This window comes from Oncorhynchus masou, chromosome 14 (genome assembly GCF_036934945.1).
Source record: "Oncorhynchus masou masou isolate Uvic2021 chromosome 14, UVic_Omas_1.1, whole genome shotgun sequence".
Lineage (NCBI taxonomy): Eukaryota > Metazoa > Chordata > Actinopteri > Salmoniformes > Salmonidae > Oncorhynchus > Oncorhynchus masou.
The window spans coordinates 622,637-637,432 of record NC_088225.1 but is presented as its reverse complement, the minus strand read 5'-3'; the positions used below and the strand labels follow the sequence as shown (position 1 = coordinate 637,432).

Here is a 14,796-nt window from a genome sequence, read left to right as displayed (position 1 = left end):
TCCGATTGTGGGTGTTGTTTGTTGAAAGTATGTGGACCGGGGATTTATATATATACAGTATGTCCCTAGTGTCTATTCACTATGAAGCAAACGGGATGAAATGGGGAGGGACCTACCTGAATTTGTCCAGTAAGAAACACTTATTTTGGTTTTTCTGTTGCAAAACATTTGGCTATGGAGGTGTTGGAAAGACCAAAACCCTACAGAGTTCCCTTTTAATTAGCCACCATGCTAACACTATAACCAAGGGCAACCCACTAGGTAAAACGTGACAACCAACAGAGCAATCTGCCCTTTGATGTAATAGTTTCATATTAGAGAAGGCAATTTACTGCTAGGCCCTTGGTGGTCCTTCTTATCTATAGGCCAAGTTCTGAAGTAAATAGTTCTATATAGCAAGGCACTTAACCCTAATTGCTCATGTAAGTCCTTCTGGATAAGAGCATCTGCTAAATGACTAAAATGTAAATATAAAGTGCAGGTTGTGTGTGAGCACAGCACTGACCCTGAAATTTGAGTTTCTATGGATGTGAGTGAACCTACGTGCATCCTATCACCTAGACTAGAGAGCAAATGACATACTGCTCCATATTCCGTCTCACACGGTTATTGGGTGCAAGCAGTAAGAGTGGTTTTAAATCTTAGTTCTCTTTTCCTCTTCTAAATCATCCTAGATTCCCAGAACCCTCTAGTCTCTCTCGCTCTCTCTCCCTGAGTCATCTGTTTCCCTCATGTCTTCCTTTTTATTTATTGCTCTCTCTGCCTTAGTCTCATTTCTCCCTCTGTCTGTCTATTCAGCTGGACCAAAATAATATTGTTTTTCTTTCTCTCTTTCCCGTTCAGGTCTTCATTCTGCCTCTGCTTTCTCTAATTTGCTCCCTTGCCTCTCTCCATCTCTATCCCCCCACATGAAAAAATACTATAGTATGCTATGGTATAAATATTACAGTATTCACTGTAGTGTTTTTGCAAACATTACTGTAGTATTTTTTCTTGAGATAATACTGTTGTGTTTACTATAGTATTTTCTAGTTTACTACAAAATTCTATAGTATGTACTACACATCGAGGGATAATATTGTTTTTAATATATTATTATAATATATTATTATAAGTATATTACAGTTTACTACACTGAACAAAAATATATTAACTCAACATGTAAAGTGTTGGTCCCATGTTTCACTATCTGAAATAAAAATTCCCGGACATTTTCCATATGCACAAATTTCTCTCAAATTTGGTGCCCAAATTTGTTAATATCCCTATTAGTGAAAATGTCTCCTTTGCCAAGATAATCCATCCATCTGACAGGTGGCATATCAAGAAGCTGATTAAACAGCATGCTCATTACATAGCTGCACCTTGTGCTGGGGACAATAAAAGGCCACTCTAAAATGTGCAGTTTTGTCACACAACACAATGCCACAGATGTCTCAAGTTTTACAGTTGGCACGTTGACTGCAGGAATGTCCACCAGAGCTGTTGCCATTTTAGGGAATTTGGCAGTACGTCCAACCGGCTTATCACGTGTAACCACACCTATCCAGGACCTGAGGAGTATTTCTGTCTTTAATAAAGCCCTTTTGTGAGGAAAAACTCACTCTGATTGGTTGGGCCTGAATCCCCAGTGGGTGCACTCCTGCCCAGTCATTTGACGGCATAATGAATTTATTTCAATTGACTGATTTTCTTATATGAACTGTAACTCAGTAAAATATTTGAATTTGTTGCATTTTGCATTCATATTTTTGTTCAGTATATATAATTCTATAGTAAGTACTGTAGTTTTCTATAAAAAACGAGTATTTTTTTTATTGTGGGGGCCTCCCCCTCCTATTTTCCCTCTACTTCCTCCATCCTCTCTCACCAACACACACAGTCTGACACACTGATTTACACTCACTCTCTCTTCCTCTATAGCCAGTGACAGATTGTCCCAGTGGGAGACAGGCAGGATTAGCAGCACTATCCCACAAGCTGTTGCCTTGGAACAAGGAGAGGGGATGGATTGATGGAGAAAAAGAGTTAGGGAGTTAAAGAACAAAGGCATTATGAGAATGGGATAAGGATAAGGATGACAGTCCTTTTGGAATGCCGGGATGCAGGATTACATAGGGATTATTTAACTGTGTGTGTGGCTATGTGTGTGGAATCTCTGGATCAGTCTTAACATGACACATTAGCACATGTTACCAGCACTATGTTTTGGTATTCCACATGTCCCCTCTTGCTGTTCATTTCCCATGCATGATATTTCCCCTCACTCCATCTCTTTTTTTTAACGTTCTATTAATTTCTCCCTCTCCTCCCACTCTTTTTCTTCTCTCTCTCTCTCTCTCTCGAAATGAAATATTCATTGGTAGCCAGGGAGTAACTGAACCACCAGCGCAACCCACAGTGACTCTGCCATCAAAGAGCTCTACCCTCATCTCTCTGCTGGCCACGCCATCACTTCACCCACCATCTGTAACAAGAAACACTCTCCCTCTCGTCCTCTCTCTGTCTCAACACTGTATAAGTAAGTCTGCCACGGCAGTGAGGTGCAACACATTAGTCGACTGGGTCAACGTTGTTCTTGTACCTTTCTTTTTTTTGGTTTGAAGTAACAGACAATTATGGTGAGAATTCTGGGTAGTTTCCAAGCAACCTACTGCTTTGAGGGAAACAGGACGGACTTTGAAGCTTTGGTCTGTCTGTCTGAGGAATAAACTGGCCCCATCAGGAAATAATCAGGGATGGAGGGAAGGAATTAAAGGGATAGAGGTAGATGGGAAATGAATTTATCAACAGGTAAGAGATCTGGAGGGAGGGTAAAAGGAAAGGGGGAGCGTGGGAATTGAGGAGAGATAGATATAGAAGGAGTACAAATATTTGATCTGGTCTGTGCTCATGGGTGCTTTGTGAAGTAATACTACTACAGTATGTTACTGCAACACTCTCTACAAACATGTGAAGCTGAGTGTGTGTGTGCATGTGTGTGTGTGTGCGCGTCTGTGTGGGTGTGCGTGCGTGTGTCTGTTTCTGGAGGAAGGGCCCTGGTGGTCAAAAGTAGTGCACTATATAAGGAATAGGGTGCCATTTGGCATGCAAGCTCAGTAGACGGAGGGCTGGGGCTGTAGACTAATGAGGCTGAAAATAGAGAAAGAGAACCAGTCCATAGAGAATGAGAGCCAGTGGGTGACGACCCGTCAAGAGTGTGTGTGTCTGTATCGGTGTGTGTGTGCCTTGTGTAATAAATCCCATCTACAATTCAATCCAATTACGCATTACAATATGTATTTCTATTGAAAGTATCTGGTGTTCTAAAAAACAAATCCTCAAATAAAGGGGTAATATGAATGTCCCCTCCTCACTGTAACGTCCATCCCGGTCACACTAACCTGGCTCCTACCTCTGTTCTGTTTGAACTAGCATGACCACACAGATAACAGGATCACTATCAGCTGTCTGTCAGGGAGAGAAAGGGAGAAAAAAATTGACAAAATGAAAATGTACTACAAGTGTATTTTTGCCCTGTCACATTTATTGAGGATCCAGAGAGAGAGAGAGGGGAAGAGAGAGTCTCACAACTTATTGGCACATTGTGAAAAAACAAAGTAAGTAATGCATTAGTCATCCTGCTGCTGCTTCATACTGGGAATGTTGGAGCGGTGGGCCTTCAATAATATATTGATTCTCTTTAGCAGTGCTTGATTCTCAGGGTAGCTAACTGGAATCACGTTGTGTCTGTGCTTTGATGAGGAGAGGAGATGTTGTTAGATGTTAGATTTGTGTTAAGGAATACTGGCTGGCTGTTTCTGGCTGGCTGTCTGGTGGCTGGCTGGCTGCATAGCTGGCTGGCTGTCTTTTCTGTCTGTCTGCCCGCCTGCTTGCCCGGTTATGACTCTGTCACGTTTCCCTTAGTTTCCTTTATGCCTGTTAATCTGTCATGACTCTTGACTCAACAACTGCCTTCTTCTGAGTTTTGAATATTATAAAGCAGATTATATTTGAAAGTAATGTGAATTGAAGTTTTCACTCTCTCCCAGCATGGCGAGGCAGGGTGTGGGTCGTCTCTCTCATTCCGTCTGTTTGGTATTGACATGTCTGTCCCTGGCTCTCCACCTCATCCTGGCCCTCTTCTGTCTCTCCGTCCTCCAAACATCCTGCATTATCCCCCCCCCCTCCTCCTGTTCCTCCTCTTTGTCTTTTCCTGGAACTGTTCCCCATGGAAAACAGGGGAGATCTCACTCCCTTTCCTCACAAAGCAGCTCACACAAATTACCAGTAAGTCGCATGAATGGAGACTTTACCAAAATGGCCACCCACATAGACCACAAGGTGGAGGCCTCATTCAACATTGTCAATGAGAAGGAGAAAGATAAAAAGCTGATTCAAACCAAAATGGCCACCAAAGTGGGCCAACGGATCAGCAGTCGCTCCAAGCTGGAGGCCCTCTTCAGCCACCCGCTGTACAACCTGCCACGCAAACATCTGCTGGAAGACGATTGGCTGCTGAAGTTGAAGCCAAAGAACAAGGGAGGGGACAGTGAGGAGGAAGATGAGGAGGAGGACAGTGACAAAAGCAGTGAAGATAGTGAGTGGTGAGTGAGAGAAAGAGGAGTGGAAGACCACTGATAACAACAAAGTAGAAAAATTAAAGAGGAAAGAACATGCTTTCTAGATAACAACAAAGTATATCATTCTGTCATAGCATATTAATTTTCTCATACATTTGTGATACTCATTGCTTAATTGGCCTGTTTCCCCATCCATCTTCCCCTGCTCTTTCCATATAGGCAGAGTGACAGCGAGGAGGATGGCTATGACCGAGCTAATTGGACTAGAAGTGCGGACACCCACCCTGCCTGGCTGAGGTACCACCTTGGGATCTCTCGCTGGGAGCTGTATGACAGGAATGACCCTAGCGTTGCCGAGGTGACTCAACAGATGGCCACACAACGCATCCTCAGCGCAGGTGAGAGGGTTGAGCTGGGGTGTGGACATGTAGCTAAGTTTAGGAATAAGACTACGGTTAGGGTTGAGCCGGGGTGTGGACATGGTGAAGCTAAGGTTTAAGGTTAGGGTTTGGGTTATGGCTAGGGTTAATGTTGAGCTGGGGTGTGGACAGGAAGCTAGGGTTAAGGTTGTAGTGGTTGAGGCTAGCGTTAGCGCAATGACTGGAAGGATACTAGCAGGCTAGTTAGCATTAGCTCACAAAATTACCTAGAACTTCCTTCATATTGGACATAGAGACTTAAAAATGGTATACAGTAGTTCACTTGACTCTGTGGAAGTACATAAAGGATTATGTATTCATTACCAAAATCCTGAAGTATCCCTTTAATTTATACAGCTTTTTTGAGTAAACTAAGCCATAAATATTGTTATTCAACAGCCTGTGGCACCACTGTATCTTGCTTTTAAACAAACTAAAGTACTGTAGCTATTCCAAGTCAGTTGGGATAAATGCATGAGCCTTAAAATGGTGATGGTACTGTTTTATCTTTCAACCCCAAGGGGAAGCCCAAACTCCACAAACAAGATGATGACTGTGTTACTAAGCGGAGTTGAGATCAACTCTGTATCAATCAGCATGAACTGGACATGGAGTAAACTACACTGAACAAAAATATAAACGCAACAATTTCAAAGATATTACTGAGTTACAGTTCTAATAAGGAAATCAGTCAATTTAAATAAATACATTTGGCCCTAATCTATGGATTTCACATGACTGAGAATACAGATAAGCATCTGTTTAAAAAAGGTAGAGGCATGGATCAGAAAACCAGTCAGTTTCAAATCTAATCAAATGTTATTTGTTACATGCGCCGATTACACCTTACAGTGAACCGGTTAGTCGAGGTAATTGAGGTAATATGTACATGTAGGTAGAGTTAAAGTGACTATGCATAGATAATAAACCGAGAGTAGCAGCAGCGTATCTGGTGTGACCACCCTTTGCCACATGCAGCGTGACACATCTCCTTCGGATAGAGTTAATCAGTATCTTGATTGTGGCTTGTGAAATGTTGTCCCACTCCTCTTCAATGGCTGTGCGAAATTGCTGGATATTGGCAGGGACTGGAATACACTGTCGTACACTTCGATCCAAAACATCCCAAACATGCTTAATTGTGAGAATACAGTCCATGGAAGAACTGTGGCATTTTCAGCTACCAAGAACTGTGTACAGATCCTTCCGACATGGGGCCGTACATTATCATGCTGAAACATGAGGTGATGGCCGCGGATGAATGGCACGACAATGGACCTCAGGATCTCGTCACGGTATCTCGTGCATTCGAATTGCCATCAATAAAATGCAATTGTTTTTGTTGTCCATAGCTTATGCCTGCTGATACCATAACCCTACCGTCACCACAGGGCACTCTGTTCACAACGTTGACATCAGCAAACCGCTCACCCACACGACGCCATATACGCTGCCATCTGCCCGGTACAGTTGAAACCAGGATTCCTCTGAAGAACACACTTCTCCAGCGTGCCAGTGGCCATCAAAGGTCAGCATTTAAGTTGGTTACGAATTCGAACTGCGGTCAGGTCAAGACCCTGGTGAGGACGACAAGCACGCAGATGAGCTTCCCTGAGACGGTTTCTGACCATTTGTGCAGAAATTCTTCAGTTGTGCACAGTTTCTTCAGATGTCCGGGTGGCTGGTCCCAGACGATTCTGCAGGTGAAGAAGCCAGATGTGGAGGTCCTGGGCTGGTGTGGTTACACATGGTCTGCGGTTGTGAGGCCAGTTGAACGTACTGCCAAATTCTCTAAAACGACATTGAAGTTGGCTTATGTTAGAGAAATTAACATAAAATGATCTAGCAACAGCTCTGTTGGACATTCCTGCAGTCAGCATGCCAATTGCATGCTCCCCCAAAACTTGAGACAACTGTGGCATTGTGTTGTGTGACAAAACTGCACATTTTAGAGTGGCCATTTATTGTCCCCAGCACAAGGTGCAGCTGTGTAATGATCATGCTGTTTAATCAGCTTCTTGACATGCCACACCTTTTAGGTGGATGGATTGTCTTGGAAAAGGAGAAATGCTCACTTGTGCATAACATTTGAGAGAATAAGCATTTTGTGCATATGGGACATTTCTGGGATCTTTTATTTCAGCTCATGAAACATGGGACCAACACTTTACATGTTGCATTTATATTTTTGTTCAATATATGCTATTCCTGAATTATACAGACCACTAGCCATAACCCTAACCATAGCTTCATGTCCACACCCCGGCTCAACTCTAAGCCTAGCCATAATCCCAATCCTATCCTTGTGTCCACGGGCCCATTCAACCCACACATACACACAAGACACAAAAGAGTTGGAATTACAGTGAATGAAGAGATTACCCTGGGAGGCTGTAAAACATTGTCTGATGGCCCTCAAATCCTGTCTGTTGTGAGACTGTTCAGAAGCCTTGGTTGGGATCCATTTGTTTATCTATCACATGCACACAGGGAAGTAGCAGTACTCTAATAAATGCTAGGTTGTTTGGTTGACCATGCTGGGTTGCAAGCGTTGGGTCACTTAGGTTGTTTTCTTTTAAAAAACGCTGGATTATTGGTGCCGGGTGATGGATTATTGGTACTGGGTTATCGAAATATGACTCAGTGGGTGAGCTCAGAAGACTAGAGGATTGGCTTAGCAGGGGCGTGGCTTTTAGTTAATTATTTTTGGCCACCCGTGAAAGTAAATGTCATTCCGGTTCATCTGCTTTGTTGTTATTTCATGTTAAGGTTGAACACTGCCACTTTAATCAATGTTTCCCAAGACCCTATGGATATTTAATGTTGGGATATGTAGATAATAATGTTATGAGTTTTATGTTATAATATATCATGTGCAAAAAAAAAGAAATTTGCAGTGTACAAACATGATGAACAGGAAATACATTTGCTATTACAGGTGGCCAAAAATAATTGTCTGAAACCCATGTCTCTAATAGGCCATGCCTCCTGAAAATAACCTATGGAGCTGTTATTTCATCCCAACTAATGGTTGAAAAAAACTGATGGTAAAATAAACCCATGTTTGTATAATCCATATTAACGCGACCCAACTGGCTGGGTCAAACTAACCCAGTGTGTGTTCTGTCCAATATTTACCCAGTGCTGGTTTACCAAATAAGCCAAATAGGGTTATTTTTAACCCAGCATTTTTTTGTGTGCCAAGCTACTGTGTATGGGTTTGAGCGTGTGGGGAAGGGGAAGGGGAAGGGGGAGTTTTGTGTGTGAGTATCATAATTAAACACACAATCTAAAGGAACAAACAAAAAGAAACAAACAAAAGCCAAAAGCAATTCTTAAACACTTACCAATCAACCATAGACTGTGAGGATAAAATCTAAAACCACTGAAAGCAATTATAAGTCTTTAAACTGCAAAATACACAAAGTGATTACACCAAACTAGAACATCAGCAAATGGATGACAGTAAAGAAACAGTCAGAGTAGAAACGTGAAAGCCAGATAATCGAAATCTCCAGCTCCTCTGATCTTTTGTTCTGAGGTCAGTCAATATAATCCTGCCCTGATCATAAAAAAATCCCACTCACACATCCATGCATATAAACACACACAAACATACGCATACACACACACTTTGAATACTGTATGGAGATTGTGTTGAGCATAAAAGATGACGCAATAATCAGCTTGTGTGTGGGCTGGCCCATAGCCACATTTCATATACTCCTCCTCATCTTCCTCTTCTTCTTACTCCTTCTCTCTAAAGTCCCTAGATTCTAGAATCACCACTAAATGATACCAGACAGTTTTTGATGTTCGGTCACATTCTGTACTTTATGTAATTAGGACGCCCTGTGGAGAACTGGGGTAACTGCATTTATGTAAAATCCACTATGGTGTATTTCCTTTGAATGTTGTGGAGACCCTGTGACTTTCATGTGTTTTAATGTACGGTGATATGTCTCTGTGTTCTGAGGGTCTGCATACTGGTGTGTGATTATTATGGTGACGTTGTAGCGTTGTCTGTGTGTTTCAGTGCAGAAGAGTGGGGGTACCCAGCTCAAGCTGATCATGTCATTCCCCAACTACGGACAGGCCCTCCTCAAACCCATGAGGTGAGAATCCACGATACGACGTATGATCTTTATTTACTTGACCTTTATTTGACCAGGTTAGTCTCATTGAGATTAAACATCTATTTAGCAAAAGAGGACTGGCCGAAAAAAAGCAGCACACAAATTGTCAACATTTACAACGTAAAACACAAAGCACTACAGTTTAAAAACATCAGCTAATACATTTAACAGGCACATTGGAGTGTTTGAACTAGGGGTCAAAATATTGACCGCCCCTTCAAATAATTTTCCACCATAGTTTTTACCCGAGCTTTAAAATAATTGAAGGAGAGGAACTCCTGTAGTTTCAAGTCATTTTGTAGCTCATTCCAAGTAGAGAGGGCAGAGTCCTGGAACGCTTTTTTACCTAGCTCTCCTAGCTCTCACCTAGCTGTCCTGTGAGCATAGGCGATAATTGTCATTAATCTGATGGACAATGTAGGTACACAGGTAAACTGGGAGCAGTCTTAGCATGGCCTTATAAATAAAAACGTACCAATGACTTAGCCTCTGAAGAGCTAAGGAAGGGCAGCCCACTCTCATATAGAGGGTACAGTCCGTGTAGCTCAGTTGGTAGAGCATGGCGCTTGCAATGCCAGGATTGTGGGTTTGATTCCCACGGCGGACTAGTATGACAATGTATGCGCTCACTACTGTACTTTGCTCTGGATAAGATAAAACTAAAACATTTGCAGGGATGAGGGAAGGCTTTGGAGTTTGTAACAAACCTCAGCAATGCACAGTGTCCAGCATATGTAATGATGCCACAGGGGCAAACAAGTTATCACCATAGTCGATTAAAGGCAAGAAGGTAGCAGAAACAAGTATTTTTCTCACTTTTTAAAGAAAAACACGACTTATTTTGAAAATAAAACCCCAATTTGAGCCTGAGCTTTTTCACAAGACCCTAGATGTGGGGTTAGATGTGAACCACTCATCTAACAAGAAACTCAAGTACTTGTAAGTTGATACCCTTTTCTATTTGCTTGTGCTATTTGCATAGTGACTATGCGTGGAAGAGTCTAAAAGGCTCTGCATGGTCATTCCGACATCTGCAGTGGCCATACAGCATTTACTGTGACACGGCCTCTGCAGAAGTCAGGGTATTTCTACTTCTTGCGCTTCGTGAAGCAGAGCAGAGCTGTTGTCAAGGAAGTAAGTTTGTGTTTATACTGGACCTTCCCGCCCCACCTACCGTCAACCAATCATGTCAATGCAGAGTAATATATAGCCCTTCGCATTGTTCAAATTTGGGCAGCATGCGGCGACGCAGTACAGAGCTCAATTTGACCTCGGCATGCGTCACACCCTCCATACGGCACCTCTGACCACATTTTCAGATCAAGCATAAATTGGCCTTAATGGTTTCAGCTTAGATTTCATGAAAACCATGAACTTTGTCTTATCAGCATATAAGAGGAACCTCAGCTGACAGAGCTGAGCCTAGACAATAGTAAAGGCACATTGCAGTTCATCAAAGAACAATATGATATACAATACGGCTTACAATACGATATACTACCTTATGATATACACTATGAATTACAATGCGATATGATACTATACAATACAACACAACAATACAACTTTATTGTATCAGTCACATAACACTCTTACTCTTTCACGGTAATCTTATTTTGGAGGTGAAAAAAAATCACATTGTTCTGTGTGTGTTTTATGCAGGCAGGAGAGAGATGCAGAGACAGACTTCAACCTGTTCTACTTCTCTGACTTTGAGAGACACAATGCAGAGATTGCTGCCTTCCACCTAGACAGGTGAAAACAATAAAAAAATGGACCTCCCATCTGAGAAGAAAATAACTTCTAAATCACTACCACTGATTTCTATCTCTCTTTATCTGTGTGTGTGTGTGTGTCCTCTCTCAGGGTGCTAGGTTTCTGTAGAATCCCTCCAGTGGTAGGTAGACTCATCAACATAACCACAGAGATCAGAGCTATCACCACAGACCACAAACTATCCAGAACCTTCTTCACCTCTCCTGGTGTGTGGCGGTTGGTCCAATCAGCTTTCATAATCAAATCTAACTCTCCTGGTGTGTCCAATCAGCACAGATAGCAACCAAATGTCCCTCCTTCTCTGTTATTAAGCTTGTGTGTGTATAGTGGCTTGCACTATGTGCTAATCCAGAGTTTCCCAAACGGTTGGTTGGGTTGCACTGGTGGGCTACAGTTTACTTTTCTATGTCATTCTGGGTTTATGACTGGTCACAAGAAAAAGTTCTAAATGCTTTTAGATGGGTTATGACCCCAAATGTTTGGCAACAACTGTCCACTGTAGGCCTACTACTTGCATTTAGTCAGTTAACTGTACTATTCACCCAACCCCTTGTCTCTCTCTCTCTCTGTCCGCCTCCCCCAGTGGGTAATTTGTGTTTCCACGGCCAGTGTGAATACTACTGCTCCACAGAGAACCCAGTGTGTGGTCGACCCCATGTCTTGGAGGTGTCCCTGGCCTCCATGCTGCCTGACCTCTCCCTGGCCCCCAGACGCTCCTGGAGGTCCCCTTGGAGGCGGTCCTACAGCCGCACCAAACTGGCTCCGTGGGTAGTGGGTACCGAAATGGGCCCCTTGCCTGGGGGTCTCTAACTATGGGAGGGGTTGTGAAGAAACAAAGTGAAGTGTATATCTGTATTAGTGCTTATATACTGTACAGTAGATGGCAAACTGATGGGTTGGAGGTATAATTCAACTTTTGGTTTGCATTGATAGAATTCAACTGATCAATGCAATGTAATAATGTGTAGTAGTATCATATTGTCCCCCACTGGGAATAAACCCGTGCATTTGACTTTAGCATACACGTGTTCGAGTCCATACCTCACATGCACCTGCTACTGTTTCAGATGGGAGAAGAACCCAGATTACTGTGACACGGTGAAACAGACTCCTCCATACAACCAAGGCACCAGACTAGTGGATCTAATTGACATGGTCATTCTGGACTTCCTCATGAGTCAGTAAGCACACTGATCGACACAGCTTCTACTACTATTATTACTTCAGTAATTCCAATATTCTTGAAATCAGTAACAATTCCACACACTACCTTGATTTTTCTCTTTTGTTTTTATCGAGTCACTGAAGCAATACATTCCATAAGAATGACTAAATGTTCTGAACATTTCCCCACACGACCATATTAGGAATGTGCCAAGGTTTAAGTCCACTGATAATGTGGAACAGATTAACAATAAACTATTGTTTTGCTTTAATTCTTACTAAGGTAATATGGACAGACATCACTACGAGACTTTTGAGAAGTTTGGGAATGACACTTTCCTGCTGCACCTAGACAACGGGAGGGCGTGAGTACCATACCTTCCATCAATACCTTATAAGGTGATACATACTGTATGTTCAGTGGCGATTTTAACATTCAAATATTGGATGTATCAAAAAAGCTAATATGCATCGAAACCACTACAGACACAAACGTTATAACATTCAGTTATGATCAGTTTAATTCCCATAGTCAAATTCAGCATGGGTCTACAATATTACATTATTAAACACCATTCTGAGTGTGTCTGCCTGCCTTTTACCAAGACACTCCGTTTTAGAATAAAGCAACAACGTTTATAAAGTTACTCCCTCACTTCATCCATTGCATAGTTATAGTTCCATGAGTATAACAGTGGCATCAAACATTAACAAGAGCTACCTCGAAACAGATGTTAGCCACTGCTTCTATTCACCACCAACCACAGTTGAATCTTCTTTTCCAGCTTGCTTTCTTTTTAACGGGTGGGCTTATTTCAATGTTTAGTGGCTGATGAGCACCGAAATGTTTTATCTCTACATTTTCTACATAGCTTGAAAATGATTTGCTAGGAGATAGTCAACATGATAACTTTTCAGCTGGCTAGAAGATAAACAATGAAGTTGACACACATCAGTCCAATCACTGGAGAAAAGATGTAGACTTATCTGTGACAAATGACCTTGAGACTTCTTGGACAGGCACTGCCAACTGAACTCTATGGCAGCACCCAAGGGGCAGAAGCTGCCTGGTCGTCAGTGAGCTCTCCCAGTAGGTGCTGGGGTGTTGTAAGTGACATCACCCTGAGCCAATCACGCGCAACCAGAGAAGATCAACAACGCCTACACTCTGTGTTTTCTCTGGCTGCCCCTCCGCCACAGAAGGCACATGAGTGAGGCTGAAACAGCTGCATTCTGGATTTGCCTTACTCAAAGAAAATTTACCAAAACAATGATATGACATGGAGGAGTTGAGTATGCTGCTATATTAACTCAAGCAGTTATTTTGTTTACTAACTGATACGATATAATGTTGTCACACGAATTAATGCCAGAATTACATGCAAAACAGGGCCATCTGCTGGACAGTGGTTGGGCTGTGCCTCACTTGCCCTGAATGATGCGTCGCCAGTGCATATGTTGAAGTTGTTGTAGTTTATACATACCGATATAGCAGTTGTTATAGCAGTTATTGTGGAAACTATGTTATTTTTTAGGTTTGGGCGTCATTCTGTGGATGAACCCTCCATATTGGTGCCCTTACGACAGTGTTGCAGGTAAAACTATCAGCTTGTATAAAGATCTGGACAAGTGCAGCAGGAAAAAAAAGTGCAAGAGGAGACTCATCTCTCCCCCTCTCTTCCTTCTCATTCTCTTTCTCTCTCTCCCTTTCCTCCTTCTCTCTCTCCCTCTCCTTGTCTTCCTTCTCTCTCTCCTTATCTTCCTTCTCTCTCTCTTTCTCTCCTCTCTCTCTCCCCTTGTCCTCCTCTGTCTTTTTCTTCTCTCTCTCCCAAATCTCTTTCTCTGTCTCAGGATCCGTCGCTCAACTCTCATGCGTCTGCGTCTCCTGTCCCTCCCGGGCTTCCGTCTGAGTGATGTCATGAGGGAGTCTCTGTCCCAGGATCCCCTGGAGAGTGTGGCCCCCCTCCTCTCTGTACAACACCTCTCCGTGCTGGACCGTCGTCTGAAAACCATCCTGCAGGCTGTACACACCTGTCTGGAGCACCATGATGATGTTATCCATGATGACCTACAGGGATATGATGTTAACTTATACCGGCACTAGACAATAATTAAGACTGAACATCCATTTACAAAACCATCACTGCAATATGTCTATCATTGGATTCAGCTGTTGTTGATGATAAGATTATTGTATTATCAATCAATCAGTTAATTATATGTATACATTCATTGCACATTTTAACTGTGTGTGTTGCCTAATGAAAACAAAAATTATAAAGTGTTTTAGCATTACACGGGTGGAGTAGTGTTAATGGAGTTTTCAGACAGCAAGGCCATTTGATCACAACAATGCCAGCACTATGTAGAAAGAGAATGCAGTATATCAGGAAGTTATGGTGACAGAACTCACAACTTTTTGGAGTAGTCAGCCTGTAAGCTGGGACAGGAGGAAGCAGTTGCTTCACTGAGGCTGTACTAGTGGGACGTGTCCTCCCACCGTACAGATCGGTTTACGTTCCCCAGGGGAGCTGGCCACTTGATCTCATGTCTGGTGGCGGCTCATTTACAGACATCACAGAACCCAAACTTTTGTGGAGGGATGGCGTCTCTGTCTTCAGGACTGCTCCTTCTAAAAGACTGAGGAGGCGAGACCTGGTCGACCTCCATGTCTGCTGTCACCTTGAGGAGACTGGTGAGGTTAATCTCACCATCATCCTCATGGTCGCCTACTCCGAG

The 14,796-nt window shown here is 42.7% G+C and overlaps 1 protein-coding gene across 1 annotated transcript; it reads left to right on the top strand.

Moving 5' to 3' along the window:
- Nucleotides 1-2,967: 2,967 nt before the first annotated feature.
- Nucleotides 2,968-14,352, top strand: LOC135553650 (extracellular serine/threonine protein kinase FAM20C-like). Its single transcript, XM_064985605.1, has 10 exons — nucleotides 2,968-4,586; nucleotides 4,782-4,960; nucleotides 9,018-9,096; nucleotides 10,780-10,872; nucleotides 10,984-11,099; nucleotides 11,477-11,657; nucleotides 11,961-12,070; nucleotides 12,341-12,422; nucleotides 13,593-13,652; nucleotides 13,909-14,352. Exons 1-10 carry the CDS (start codon nucleotides 4,033-4,035, stop codon nucleotides 14,159-14,161), a joined length of 1,707 nt encoding a protein of 568 aa, XP_064841677.1. The 5' UTR covers nucleotides 2,968-4,032; the 3' UTR covers nucleotides 14,162-14,352.
- The last annotated feature ends 444 nt before the right edge of the window (nucleotides 14,353-14,796 follow it).